This window comes from Marmota marmota, unplaced genomic scaffold (genome assembly GCF_001458135.2).
Source record: "Marmota marmota marmota unplaced genomic scaffold, marMar, whole genome shotgun sequence".
Lineage (NCBI taxonomy): Eukaryota > Metazoa > Chordata > Mammalia > Rodentia > Sciuridae > Marmota > Marmota marmota.
Genome location: NW_026000016.1, coordinates 15,080,495 through 15,095,643, shown reverse-complemented (window position 1 = coordinate 15,095,643; position 15,149 = coordinate 15,080,495). Strand labels below are relative to the sequence as shown.

Sequence of the window (15,149 nt, the reverse complement as noted above, 5' to 3'; positions counted from 1 at the left end):
GAAAAGACTCTCTCCATGATGAATTACACTTAAAAATACCAAAACTCCAGAACAAAGAATTTCTAAACCTATAAGAGAGAAGTTCCAAGTCACTTATAATGGCAAACCAATCCAAATAAGGGCAGATTTCTCAGCTGAGACTCTAAAGGGTAGGAGAGTTTGGAAAGATACATTTTGAACCCTGAAAGAAATTAACTACCAACTTCAATTGCTACATCCAGCAAAGCTATCCTTCAGAACTGGAGTGAAACGAAAACCTTCTGAAATAAACATAAGCTAAAGGAATTCATGACCATTAAAGCAGCATTTCAAAAGATACTCAAACAAATAAAACATTGAAAATAAAATAAAAAGACGGGAATACATAGGTATGTACAATAACACTGAATGTAAATGGTTTTAATTCTTCAATTAAAAGACATAAACTGGCAGACTGGTCTAAAAAACAAAAGCCAATTCTGTTGTCCTCAAGAAACACATGCATTGACACAGACATTCACAGACTGGAAACAGGATAGAGGACAACATTCCATGCCAATTGAATCTGAAACAAACAGGAGGAGCTGTTTTCATATCTGACAAAGATGTCATCAAGCCAAAATTAATCAGAAGAGACAAGAAAGTCACTGCATATTGGTAAATGGAAAAATCCAACAAGAGGATACAACAATTGCAAATATTTATGCCCCAATCTTTGGTACACCCAAATTCATAAACAAACATTACAGCTGGGTGTGGTGGCACACACCTGTAATCCTTAGCTACTTGGGAGGCTGAGGCAGGAAGATTGCAAGTTTGAGGTCAACCTGGACAACTTAGTAAGACTCTGTCTCAAAATAAATTCTTATAAAGGGGATCTGGGGATGTAGCTCAGGGCTTGCCTAGCACATGTGAGGTGTTTAATCTCTCATACTGTCAAAAATAAGAACTGAAAAATTACCTGACATAATGGGAGAACTAGTGCCTAATAAAATTACAGTGAGTGATTTTAAAACACCACTCTCACTAATAGTATTCCAGACAAGAAAATAAAGATATCACGGAGTTGAGCTATTCCTTAGATTAAATAGAGAATATGTATCTATAGAATATTTTATCCAACAACAGCTAAATATGCATTCTTCTTAGTGGCTCAAGGAACTTCCTCCAAATACATCATATATTGCACTACAAAGCAAGTGTTAACAAATACAAAAAAGAAAGTAATTTCTTTCATCTTATTAAATCATAAATGAAATTAGAAATTGATATCAAGAAAAACTACAGATAGTATACAAACACATGGAGATTCAAAAATACACTATTGAATGATGAGTGGGTCATCAGGGGAGAAGTTAAAAATTATTAGAATCAAATGAGAAGAGAAACACAACATACAAGAATCTATGGAACACAATGAAGGCAGCTCTAAGAAGGAAGTTTACTATAAATGCTACATAAAAAGCAGAACAATCCCAAATGAATAACCTAATGATGCACCTCAAGGTCTTAATAAAACAAGAAAAAGTCAATCCCAAAATCAGTAGAAGGAAAGAAATACTAAAGTTCAGAGCTGAAATTAATTAAGTAGAAAATAGAAGAACAACACAAAGGACTGATGAAATAAAGAATTGGTTCATTGTCTCAATACTGAACCCAGGGCATGCTAGGTAAGTCCTCTACCACTGTGCTATATCCCCAGCCCTAAAAGTTCATTCTTTGAAAAGATAAACAAGACTGATAAATCCCAAGCCAAACTAAACAAAAGAAAGAGAAAGATGAAAAAAAATAAAAAAGAAATATTGCAATAGAGATTACTGAAATCCAGGGGACCATCGGGGATTATTTTGAAAACACATATTCCAATAAGTTGAAATATCCAGAAGAAATGAATTCATTTCTAGATGCAAATGATTTACCAAAATTGAAATAAGATAGAAAACCTAAACAGATCAATAGCAAGCAATGAGATTGAAGTAATAATAATAAGTCTACCAACAAACAAGAAACCAGGAGCAAATGGATTTACAGCTGAATTTTACCAAATCTTTAAAGAAGAACTAACAAGAATTCTCTTCAAATTATTCTGTGAAATAGAAAGAGAGGGAGCACTTCCAAAGTCATTCTTCAATCCACAATCACCCTGATACCAAAACTGGATAAGGATACATCAAAAAATAAAATTACAGATCAATATCCTTAAAGAACATAGATACCAAAATCCTTAATAAAAGACTTGCAAACTAAATTTCAAAACACATTACAAAGATCATATACTTCAGTTCAGTTTGTTTCATCGTGGGGATGCAAAAAGTGTTGTTCATTATTGGCAAACCAATAAATATAATAAGGACAAATATTACATGATCATCTCAATAGATGCAGAAAACCTTTGACAAAACATGACACCCTTTCATTAAAACAACCCTGAAGAAACTAGGAATAAAAGGAAATTACTTCAAAATAATAAGTGTTATATATAACAAACTCAAATCCAACATCATACTGACTAGGGAAAACTGAAAACATTTCCTCTAAAATCAGGGACAAGACAAGAATGGCTGTTCTCATCATCCTATTCAAAATAGTAATTAAAATTTTATCTGGAGAAATTAGGATGGGAAATATAAAAATAAATAAAAGAGATACAAATAGGAAAGCAAGAAGTCAAATTTTTCCTATTTTCAGATGACATGATCCTATATTTAGAAAACCTTAAAGGTTCAACTAAAAGACTTATAACTAATAATATTTACTTACTTTGAATAATGTTATCCAATTGCTTCAAAAGTTTAAAGACACAGGTTCCTATAAAGCTCTTAATCAAAATACAGTTTAATAGAAAAAAATTGTTGTTATTCAGTGGAAAATTTGTTTCTTAATAATGAAGAGACTCACTGCGTATAAAACTCTCCAAAGTATTCAAACACATTCATCTGGGATCCTGAAATATTTTCATTCATTACTTTATCTTTATTATCTTTATTATTATTTGTAGTATTAGGGATTGAACCTAGAGCCCCATGCATGCTAGGCAAGGCAAGTGCTCTGTCACTGGGTTCCAACCCTAACCCCTGCCCCCTGCATTTTTTTTTTTTTGAGACAAAGTCTCACTAAATTGACCAAGGTAGCCTTCAATGCACAATCCTCCTGTCTCAGCTTTATGAGTAGCTGGCATTATAGGTATTACAGGTGTGTTCCACCTCACCCAGCTTCCACTTGCTTTTTTTTTTTTTGTGGGTACTGGGGATTGAACTCAGGTACTCAACTGAGCCACATCCCTAGTCCTTTTTTGTATTTTATTTAAAGACAGCATTTCACTGAGCTGCTCAGTGCCTCGATTTTGCTGAGGCTGGCCTTGAACTCTAGATCCTCCTGCCTCAGTCTCCCGTGCCACTGGCTTCCACTTGCTTTTTAACAGGCTTAAATGAGCTGCATTAATTTAAGGCCAGTAAAACTTTTTTCAAAGTTTTTAAAAAATGAAAACCTAAGAGTTTTTTCGCTTTTGCCTTTCTAGTCTCTAAAAAATGTTTACTGTCAATGCAAACGTCTAAATGGAATACTACAGACTCATAAAAATTATTTCAGTAAGCATATAAAATAGTAGGGGAAACTGAAAACATAACAAAAACTAATATATTGGGGCTGGGGCTGGGACTGGGGCTCAGTGGCAAAGCACTTGCCTGGCATGTGTGAGGTATTGGTTTGATCCTCAGCATCACATAAAAAATGAATTAATAAAGATATTGTATCCCTCTACAACTAAAAGAATACTTAAACAATCCAATATATTAAGGTATATTGAAGTAAAAGGCTTAATAGCCATGCTTTATTGAGTAGTTCAAATTGTAAGGGAAAATGCAAAGCCTATAGTTATCCAAGAATAGATGACTTACACTGCTAATAATGAATCTAAAAGAATTTGCATAGTATATCTTGTATCCATATTAGAACAACTCCATGTAGTCTGTTTTTGGGTCATATGTTATATAAACCAGATTTCTCTTTCATGTATTTTCCCCAAACAGGCTTACCCACCACTTCCTCAGTTAAGACACAAGGCCTATAATCACATGACAGTCCAGCCATGTCAAATCTTCAACAGGATTCAAAAATTGGTTAAAATTACCAAGGTCAAAACATCTTACTGATACCCAAAACATTGTTACCCTATGATATAAATAATGGTTCCTACAGCATAAAGATTGTCTTCAGCTCTAACAACAAAGCAAAGCTCTCTATATGCATAGTACCACTATGAGGTAGAAAAGGTAGGTGCTGGAACCATCACTTCTACAGAATCACGGAGTTATAAAGGGATTGGAGGAGGAGGCAGCTTCCCAGAAAGATTGCCTTAACGCCCCCTAAATTCCCGTGCTGGTGATCCAACCCAAGTATGTGCTAGGCTATTGCACTGCCACATCCGGAGCTCCTGCCTACACTTTTTTAACCTGAGAAACCAGAGTATTAAGAAGAGGTGAAAAGAGTTGGAGGTATAGCTTTGTGGTTGAGCTTTTGCCTCCTGTGTGTGTGAATCCCTGTGTGGAAGGAAGGAAGGAAGGAAGGAAGGAAGGAAGGAAGGAAGGAAGGAAGGAAGGAAGTAGGTACTGACCCTGTGCCTTAAAGGAAACCAATGGTAAAATTAAAAGGGGAAGTAGACTGGAAGACTTCTCAGTCTGCCCTCTTGCCATAGGGCTGTACCAGCTAACTGATAAAATTTCTTTTCTCTCCTGAGTGCCTAAAGCAACCATTTAAATTACATAGAATCCTATCCCGTACATGTCCAGTGCGACATCAAGTACTACAACAAGGAACCCTTCTGTCTAATGTGCAAAAGATACCCAATTGGATAGTCTAAACACTTTTAAGAATAATTTTACAGCACAATAAAGGCTTGATTAACTCAAAAATATTATTTCATTCCTCCCCAAAATGACTATTTTCAGTGCATCACAACTCTGGCAAAATTGGTAATAAAACTTCCACTGGGTCTGTGGTATGCCGGGTCCTGACTAAACCACAGAAGAATACCAGAAAATTTCCTACCCAATTAACACTTTCAGGTACATCTTTGTAAAGGAAGAAGACATCAATTTACTCTTTTGGAAAAAGAATATCAAAAGGATAACTTTCTAGTGTGGTTAGCATCTTCTGATGGCATCCAGTAACTGTTATTTGTTCTTATAATTTTATTGTTACAAATATTTTGTATTACTACCATTCCAAGTTGATTACCAGTCATATTTTCCATACATTTATATTTTTAATACAAAGGGAAGCCTTATAAAAGTTTTCAGTCCCTAAAATTATATCCAATAATATTAAGTCACAAGCAATTTTTATGAATTTCTTCCTAATGGTCCCTTAATGCTAAATTTCACTATTACTAAAAATACAAAGGCAGGAACAGATAGAGGAATAACACTTTTGTATCCCCTTTACCTTTTCTTTCATTACTGATAAAATTTATGCATGGAGCTAGAGATATAGCTCAGTGGGAGAATGCCTGCTTAGCACATGTGAGCTCCTGGTTTCAATCCCTGGCACAAAAATAAATAAATAACATCTATGCATACACAGATATGCATATATATGTATATATGTATACATATAAATATGTATGTGTAAATATATACATATATATTGGGAAGCACTATTATTTTAATATCATTACTACTTTAAAATTAAACTCTAGAAGCAAGAATAGATAATGTTCTCTGAAAACACGTTCTACCAAAATGTCATTTTACTTTCATTGATTCAACCTCACCTCCATGAAAATAATTAATTTTAACTGCCCCCAAAGAGTTAGCAATTTTCAATCTTACATTTTACTAGTTTTAGCTGCCAACCTAGGAAACCTGAGTACCCAATATACCTATATTAATCACCACCTAAAAAAAAAAGTTTGTGAACAAGTATTCATTGTGACCTCAGTATATTCACAGTATCACAGTGACTGACACACAGTAAGACACAGTATAGATATTTGTGGATGGATTGATGGAAGAGCAGAGGCTGCCTGGGTAGCAGGCAATGCATAAAAGAAGAGTGAAAGAACTCTAAATCCAGAGATATCTACAATAATAGGATGTAGACAATAAGCACAGAATCACTGAGCTGAGGACCAGTTAAGACCAAATGGAAAAAAAAAAATACAAAGAGGAGTTCAATCAGTCCTTATTTCAGTGCTAAATAAAGAGAAACAAATTATGTGCTCTAAGAGGGTAAAGCTGCAAGAAAAGGCAAAAAGTCAGGAAAAAGAAATGAAACACATGTCCACAGAACAGTAAGCAGATTAGTTTGTCTAAAGTAGAGAGTTTATGAAGGGAATCCTGGGAAGGAAGGATGCAAAGTCAGGCGGTAATGGCCAGATGCTATGCAGAACACAAACACTGAGAGGGTCAGCTGCCACCTCTTCTCCACACCTCCTTTAGAAAGCAGTATCCTCCCCCAGTCTCACAGCCACACCCCCATCATATGCTTTCCTCATCCAAAATTCCAGTAAACCAAAATTTCCAATAAAGTGACAAAAATGTTTAAAATCACAGAAAATGCAGAAAAAGAAAAAGAAATCAGGAAGCATAAGCAATTTGAATACCACCACACAACTTATGGCTTGAAATATTAATTTGCAAATCATATCTAGTCAATTTATATCCTGCCAAGTTTTTGTATACAATTTTAGAGTTATTTGTTTTGGGTTTAGCAAATTTAACTCTGACCATTTTTTAAAAAAAAATTTTTAGTTGTTGATGGACCTTTATTTTATTCATTTATTTACATGCAGTACTGAGAATCTAACCCAGTGCCTCACACATGCAAGGCAAGTGCTCTACCACTGAGCCACAAGCCCAGCCCTGACTCTGACTATTTTGAACAATGAAGTTTATTAAGAAAACAAATCAGGTTAGGAAAGAATCAGTACCAATTAAGTGTTCCTTATGCACCAAGCAAAGTCGTAAGGGCTTTATATACACTATTTCATTTAATCTTAATATTATTAAGTGTAATTGCTCCTCTATCTTCATACATATGAGGGAAAAACTACTTGAGAGTCAAATGGCAAAGCTAGGATGCAAAAATGCCTAGAATAACCATGATTAGAATAACTACTGCTATCATCATCCAAGATATTTTCAACTTTTTACTAGAATCAGGAGAAAAGGCACTAAAAACACCAGTTCTATTTCAAATAAGTATAGTTTATATCCAAATACTTAAACACACTTAAAATTAGGCCAGTCCTCACTTCATAAAACACGTATTAAAACTCATGACTGATGCTATTGGAGTACTTGACTTTGATCCAAGCCATAGTCCTGAAAGAACCATGAGAAAGGATGTTTCAGACTAAACTAACTTTCAAGCCCAGCGTATGCTGTCAAATTCTATTCTGATATATGGAACCCAGTAAGTCAATATTTAAGGAAAATGATAGAATTCCTATAAGCAATCTCCTTTCCTTTTACAGTTAAGATTTTCTAGCCTTTAAAAATTCAATGTAATGGTTTAACAAGTCTTTGTATTCCTAAGTCATGTCCTTCTTTCTACTGATACTAAAATCAAGATAATCTTTAGAAAGGCCAATATGAGTATTATAAAATCAAAGTTCTAAAATATAAGATTTCGATTAATTAGTCCTACAAAAGCTCAATAACCCACTTGGTTTTATTTTATACACATTGACAACAGATTTGGTTTTTAAAGGATATATCCTAGGTAGGTCACATACTAGCTTAATGCCCTTAGGCAAATTACTTCACTTATCTGAGCCTTGGTTTGCTCCTAAGAAAAATGAGGATAAGCAGCTATACTTCAAGACTGTTGATAGGATTAGAGATAATCCAACACAGAGACCTGCCATTTAGAATTGCAATAAATACAGCTAACATCGTAATTCTGGACTTTATAAGCCAATAACTAATTGATGAGAAAAACCAAATTATGAGGAATTGGGAACTGGGGAAGAAACTAAAGATATCTCTAAAAATAACAACAAGGGAAGAGTCAAGAAACTATATAGATACAAAAACTGAGGCCACTAGCTTACACATTTAAATAGATGTTAAGGGCATCACTAATGTTTTTATAAGATGTTAACAATGATGTTCCTGAAGATGACATTAAGCTTTTTTAAAAAGATTAAATTTTTTAATTCTATGTGTTTTAAAAAATGACAGATAAGCACATAATTGACTTGGCAAGATTCTCATCAAAATGATTTCACAAATTCGGGACACGGCTCAGTGTTAGAACACTTGCCTAGTATGCAGAAGGTCCTGGGTTTGATCCCCAGCACCAAAAAAAAAAAAGCAGCAAAACAAACAAAAATTGATTTAGCATCACATATACTTTACATGTTAGATGTCCAAACTTTAATTAACTGCAAAACTATTACTGGGCTGGGACTATACCTCAGACATAGAACAAATGCTTAGCACGTGTAAGGCCCTAGGTTCAATTCCCAACACCACAGAAAAAGAAAAAGAAGGAAAAAAAAATGTGCTACCAAGATTTTGTTGCACGTAATGTATAAATGAACCTATCATTTTTTCTAATAATCATTGTAAAATATGCATTTTGAACAAAATAACCAAAAATTTAAATATAATGGACTATTAACAGCATCAAGTTCTTTCTTTCTTTTTTTTAAATTTTTTTTGAGTCCAAGGATACTCTACTACTAAGAGACACCCCCAGCCCTTTTAATTATTATTATTATTATTACTATTTCCTTTTTTTTTTTTAAGATACATTCTCACTAAATTGCCAAGGCTAGGCTTAATCCTTTTGTTTCAGCCTCCCAAATCACTAGGATTGCAGTTATAAGCCACCTTGCCTAGCCCTCGGTTTCTTAATAGCTGAAACAAGATGTTTTGGTATCCCACATTGCTTAAGTTTTTTATATCTACCAAAGAAACAGAGACATGTGCCATGGAAATCCCTTTTCACTTGAATTTTCTCCCTACATTTGGAAGGAAGTAAAAAGTGAGAAACATCTGTACTTTCCTTCAGAGCTGACAACTCTCATCCTATGGTTTAAAAATAGAAGTTATTTATGAAAGGCTACAGATAAAATGATCACCTGCTTCAAAAGCAGCTGGCAATTAAATGATCCAAATTCATGCACAACCAAAGTCAAATAACTCTTTCCCTAAGGACAATCCTAGCTGCCCAAACTCCTGGTAATTTCCAATACACCCATGAAATAGCAGAGGATGGTAAAGAAGCAAATGTAATGGCAGATAACAAGAGTCAACAGCTGAGAAACAGAGGCTTGTATCAATCTGGATTCCCTCTACCACCAGACCAACAGTGAGAGTTTCCATAAAAGTTGCCTCAAGAAAATCTGATTCACTTTGGCCAACAATCATCCTTCACCCAGCCCAAGGAAGAACAGATGTTCAACCATTAAAGGGGTATACGTTATTATCAACAGAAACCAGAAAACCTCATCAGTGAAGGCCTTAGAGTCTACAACAATTTTTTTAACAGTTTTTACTCTATTGTCTTACAGTGCTGAATGTCAAATGCAAGTAATGAGAAAGTGCACCCATACACAAATCAGTAGACTCAGCTTCTGTCTCTAGCTATGCTTCTAATGAGTCTGACCTTGAGAAAGTTATTTCACCTTTTTTTCTACCTCCATTTCCTACCAGTCATAAGGTTAGGTTAAACCCACTGATTTTTTTTCTTTTTTTCCTAAACAAGGCAGAGAGAAGATTAATTGAAGTTGCTATACAAAAACATATCTGCTTGTCACTGCATCTATATCTAATCATCAAATATTAAGTAGGCAATGTCCACATAAAAACAACTAACTCTTGTTTGTTATTTTTTTGGTACTGGGAATTGAACCCAGAGTCCCTCTACTACAGAGCTACATCCCCAGCCCTTTTATTTATTTCTATTTTAATACAGGGCCCCACTAAGTGCTGAGCCTGGTCTTGAATGTGTGATCTTCCTGCCTCAACCTCCTCAGGAGCTGGGTTTATATGTGTAGGCCATCACACTCAGCAAAATGACTTTATTTTTACTCTACAAGTTAAAGAAAAACAAACAAAAATGCCTGCCTGGAGACATCAAAAGGACCCAGGTGCTACCTAAATAAAGCTCTTTTTTTTAATTAATTTTTTTAAAAAATTCTAATTAGTTATGCATGACAGTAGAATGCATTTTGACACTTTGTACACAAATGGAACATAACTTCTCATTCCTCTGGCTGTACATGGTGCTGAGTCACACCAGTAGTATAATTATACATGTACATAGGGTAATAATGTCTGTCTCATTCTATGGTCCTTCCCATCCCCAGTGCTCCACCCCTCCCGCCATTCCCCTGTGCACAATCCAAATTTCCTTCATTTTTCCCTACCCCGCCCCCACACTGTGGATCAGCATCCCCTTATCAGAGAAAACTTCAGCTTTTGGTTTTTTGAGATTGGTTTATTTCGCCTAACATGATATTCTCTAGTTGCATCCATTTTACCTGCAAATGGAAACACAGCTCTTTTGAGAGTCCCAAATTTCCAATCTGAAAATACTGCCTAGCAAATTAAAATGATACACAGTTCCAAGAATATACTTCTTTTTTAAGAAAAATAAAAACTTCAATGTATTTCAGGTCCTATGTCTCAGAACTCTGTTCAATACCTCTGACAATACCTTTTCTTACACTTTGCCAAGGAGATAAGCCACTGAATTCTTGATGTTTCCAGGATAGTATCCTGCATATAGACAGATAGGTAGGTAAGTAGATAGATAACAGACAGATTCCTGTGCACTGTCCTTTTTTTTCAATAATGGAGATGGAACCCAAGGCCTTGCCTATGCTACACAAGAGCTTTAACAATGAGCTCCTGCCCCAGCCCTCTGCATTTTAAGAGCTTTCTCTTCACTCAGTGAAACTTTGAAAGGCAGAACCATGATTGTGTTGGGGATGCAAGGCAGTGTTAAAACTTTTGGCTAGCATGCATGAAGTACTGGATTGGATACTTATCACTAAAACAACAAAACAAAAACAAAAGCATAGCCTGGCACAATGTGGCTGCCCAGTATGTATGTATATATGTGTGTGTATGACATATATATATATATATATATATATCTGTGTGTGTATGCATACATGCATATACAGATGTGTCTATAGGCATATATATGCTAAATGAATGAAACAAATTCTTATGCTAGTAGGAATAGCTATCACTAATATTAATTATTGATAATCTTTTTTTAGTAAAAATATTTAGTTGGTTCTTTTTAGTTATACATGACAGTAGAATTCACTTTGATACAATTACAAATGCATGGAATATATCTTAATTATGGTGAATAATTTTTGTTTTTAGAAAACTATATAAATGAATGCTATCTAAGGAGAAAATACATGATTTCTCACCAATATCAACTCCAAAAAATTGGGCTGATGATGTAGCTCAAAGGGTAGAATATTTGCTAGCATGCACAAGGCCTTGGGTTTTACCCATAGCACTGTAAAAAATAAATGAATTAATAAAAATTAACTCAAGAACTTTCCAATCCTTTTCCATCAAGTTTTCTTTATTTTTTTCTTTTCTTTTCTTTTGTTGTGTGTGTTTGTGTTGCTTTTTGTTTTGTCTCATTTTGGTTTTTATAATTAATCTAGTTGGTTTAAGACTACAGACATTCCTATTTACTGAATCTAAAATAAAGAGAAGAAAGGAAAAAAACAAAAAGCATGTACTTTTGAGTTCTGTAAATGCAAAATAAAATATAGCCCATAGATGAAAATGAAAATGTCGTCCAATAAAAATAGCTACCACAAAAATAACAGCATCTAACCAGCTAAGTGTAAGCTGTCTTCATTGAGAAATTTCACCAAAGTAATTTCTATAAATGATCTATTTGTTAAAATAATTGAACATAAAAATTTTAAAGTGCCTTTCAAATTTTAGTCATTCAAATATTTATCACAAACCTACCAGCACTGACATAAATTTTCATATTTTTCCCCTATTCTTTCAATTCTAACACTATTTCATTCAAAAAATTAAGAGTAGATGTTAAGTAAACAGGAAACAAACTGACAGTGAACCTTAAGGTAAGGCCTTGGAACCAATAAGCCTATAGCAAAGGATAAACTCATTCTGCTATTTGATTGGGTGTTTTCCCCACAATAAACTGATCCTTCCACTGTGCATTCTATGTGTGAGTCTATAACAAATGGCTAAGGAAGAGAACTATCACTTGAACATATCTGGATATGCTTTTGGTCTTCTGATCTTCCCCACTTCCAAGTTAGAGAAGTTCTGGCTGGGTCACGGAAAAGAAAGAAGTTACTCCTAATACTCTATTGTATATTCATTTTCCAATAGCATGTATCAGATTTTCTTGTCTTTGCAAGCAGTAGTGACTGTTTCACTTCACAAAATAGCCCTACCTAGATTGCTGTAAGATAGAAACGACATATTACATATATATGTAAATTCAGGTGTGTGGGTACTAGAGCAGTCAGAGATCACCTTTGGAAAGTACTGGAACAAATGTTTTGTGCCTCCAATACTGACCCTTGAGAAAGACCATGAAAAAAGTTGTTCTTTTAATGCTTTGGGAATGAAGAAGAAAAAGAATGATGGTTTAGCAAACAAGACACAAAAGGAATTTATCTGCCTACTGGGGTTCTGAACGTTAGGAAACAGCAGATATTTGGGAGAACTGAGCAGAGAAGCCCTTTCCTGAGATGATTTAGGTCAGACACAACTAAATTGTTCCCTTCGCCACCCTGAAATAAAATAAAATAAAATAAAAAACCAACAAGTATATATCCAAGGCAATCACTGAGGGATGAGCAGGGTTGAAAAGGATTCACTAGGAAGAGACTAGCAGGCCAGGGCCTTTCAGAACTGGGGAGGGCGGGTCACAGGGTAAGGCCCTGATTGGCAGGCGACCTGCCACCTGGAGACTAGCAGCAAGGCACGCTCACCTGTGAACACGTTCTGAAAGCCATCCGCAGTCCCCGGAGCTCCAGACACCTTGCCTGCTAGAGCAGGGGACAGGCCACCGCTACTGTTTGCAGCTGCGCCAGGCTCCAGTAGGTGCGCAGAGCCTCCTGCCGCCGGGGTACCGGCACCCAGCTCCTGAGTCCAGTCGGCTGAGCGGCTGAGGCCGCCTGCGAGGCTGCCTTCGGTCCGGTGCTTCTTGGCTGGGGCGACTGCTGAGCCCAGGGCGGTTCTGGGGCCCCGGCTCAAGGAGGGCTCCAGTCGTCTCTTAATCCTGGGGCTCTGGCTGGGGGACTGAGACGGGGAGTGATTGGGTGAGCTGAGCTGCCGGGTGGTGGTCTTGATGTAACAGGGGGTAATGAGTGGGTAGGGCTTGAAGCAGCGCGGGCTGGGCGCGGGGCTACCGGGCAGAGAGGTGGCTGCTGCGGGGACCCTGGCCCCGTGCGTCTGCTCCTCTGGCTCTTCATCCAGACTCTGCGTGACCTCTCCCACCTCTGGGCCCCACTCTTCCCCTGGAGAGCCTCGGGGAGCATCCTCAAAAGCATCCTCCTCTGCTTCCTCGTCTGTGTCTTCAGCTTCTCTTACGGAGGCTGGTACTGCGCCCTCCTCCGTCCTGGCCTCGGGAAATGGGAAGGCGGTGGAGGAAGGCGAGTCTGCTGCTGCAGACTGGGCCGGCGGTAAACTGGGCGCCTCCGAGGCAAGGAGGCCCTTGGGGGATGGCGGCTGCTCTGGCACCCGGGACTTGGTGGTCTGGCTTTCAGGAAGGTCAGAGGGCGCGGATAGTGCCTGCTCTGTGTCGGGACTGCCTCGGGCCTCCTCAGCCCCTCCGCTCGGTCCCAGCAGAAACCCGTGGAGGCCCAGGAAGGCCCCGGGTTGAGGGAAGGCGGCAGCGGGGGGCGCTGCAGGCTCCTCGGAGTTCTGGAGCTGCTGCTGCTGCTGCTGTTGCTGCTGCTGCTGCTGCTGCTGCTGCAGGCGAATCGCCTGCTGGATGTCTGAGAGCAAATCCTCTTGCTCCGCAGCCGAATGGAAGCTATAGATGTCCGTGTCCGAGCCCGAACTGGTCCTTTGTCCATCCTGCGCCCCTACCACAGTTTCCAAATCCTCGGCGACCGCCTGGACCCCTAACCCAGCCTCTGCAGGCCTAGGACCACCTGGAAGGGTTATCTCAAAAGGGTCCGCACACTCAGTATCCGACAGGCCCGTCTCATCAGCAGACAGGCTGAGGTCCGGGGTCTTGGTGACCAGGGAATGAGCGCTGTCCAGCTCCCCGGTCTGCAGGGCCTGAGAGTCCAACACATCCTCCCGGGAGCCGCCAGAACCTTTCCCTTTGGAGAGGTTCTTCCTAATCCGCAGGTTGGAAAACACGGAGGGTCTGGAGTCCGACTTGCTCTTCTTTTTGCCGGGTTCCCCGCCGCTGCCCCCTCCTCCCTTGCTGTGCTTGCCCAGAGCCTTCTTGCTCCCGCTCCCCTTCTTTGTAGCTTCCACATCCCTGGGCCCCACAGCATCCTCGGCGCCGCATCCACCGCCTTCGTGTAAGGCATCACCTGCGCTCCTCTTCAGCTTCCCATCCTGGTTCCCCATGTTGCAATGCCGCCGCTGTGCCGCTGCACCTTGGGTACTCAGGCCATTTCGGCCCTTCTCGGCTCCTGGGCCGGGCCAGGGGAGTCTTCAGGGCACGTTAGGCAGCTGGGCGAGCCGCTGGGAGAAGAGGCCAACAAGTCCCCGGCTGGCCCCGCTGACATCTGCTGCGGCTTTGCATAATGCGCGGCAGCTCGGGTGGCTGCCTTCTCTGCGGTTGCGGCCCGGGCTGGCTGGGCGCGAACATGCTCAGTACAGCGCGCGGCGCCCGCCAATGGCTGTGCGGGACGCAGCTTGGGCCTGGCTCCCCGCCCGCTGCTGCCGCCCCCTTGGCCCCCTCTTGGCTCTTCGTTGAACCCGAGCGCGAAAAACGTTTCCTCTATCCTGGGGACTTTGATTTCCACGGTGCTTACAGGATGCTTTGCCGCCCCCCACCCCTTCGAATAGTTCGTGGATTGGAACATACACACGAACTTCAAAGCTCTCGAACCTTCAATGAAAAAAAGTTAAATAGAAAAGAAGAAAATTTCACACAGGAAAAAACGGAAGCCCTGTTCCAATTTAAAGGTACCATAATATCTCTGTCACACAACCCTTAAACTAAATCTGCCT

General features: G+C 38.9%; 1 protein-coding gene across 1 annotated transcript in view; it reads right to left on the bottom strand.

Moving 5' to 3' along the window:
* The window catches only part of Fmn2 (formin 2), a 352,705-nt gene extending 337,936 nt beyond the window's left edge, over nt 1-14,769 (bottom strand). Inside the window, 1 exon segment of the mRNA XM_015483532.2 lies at nt 12,944-14,769. Within this exon segment, the coding sequence (XP_015339018.1) occupies nt 12,944-14,540 (1,597 nt within the window). The 5' untranslated portion in view covers nt 14,541-14,769.
* Between the last annotated feature and the right edge of the window lie 380 nt (nt 14,770-15,149).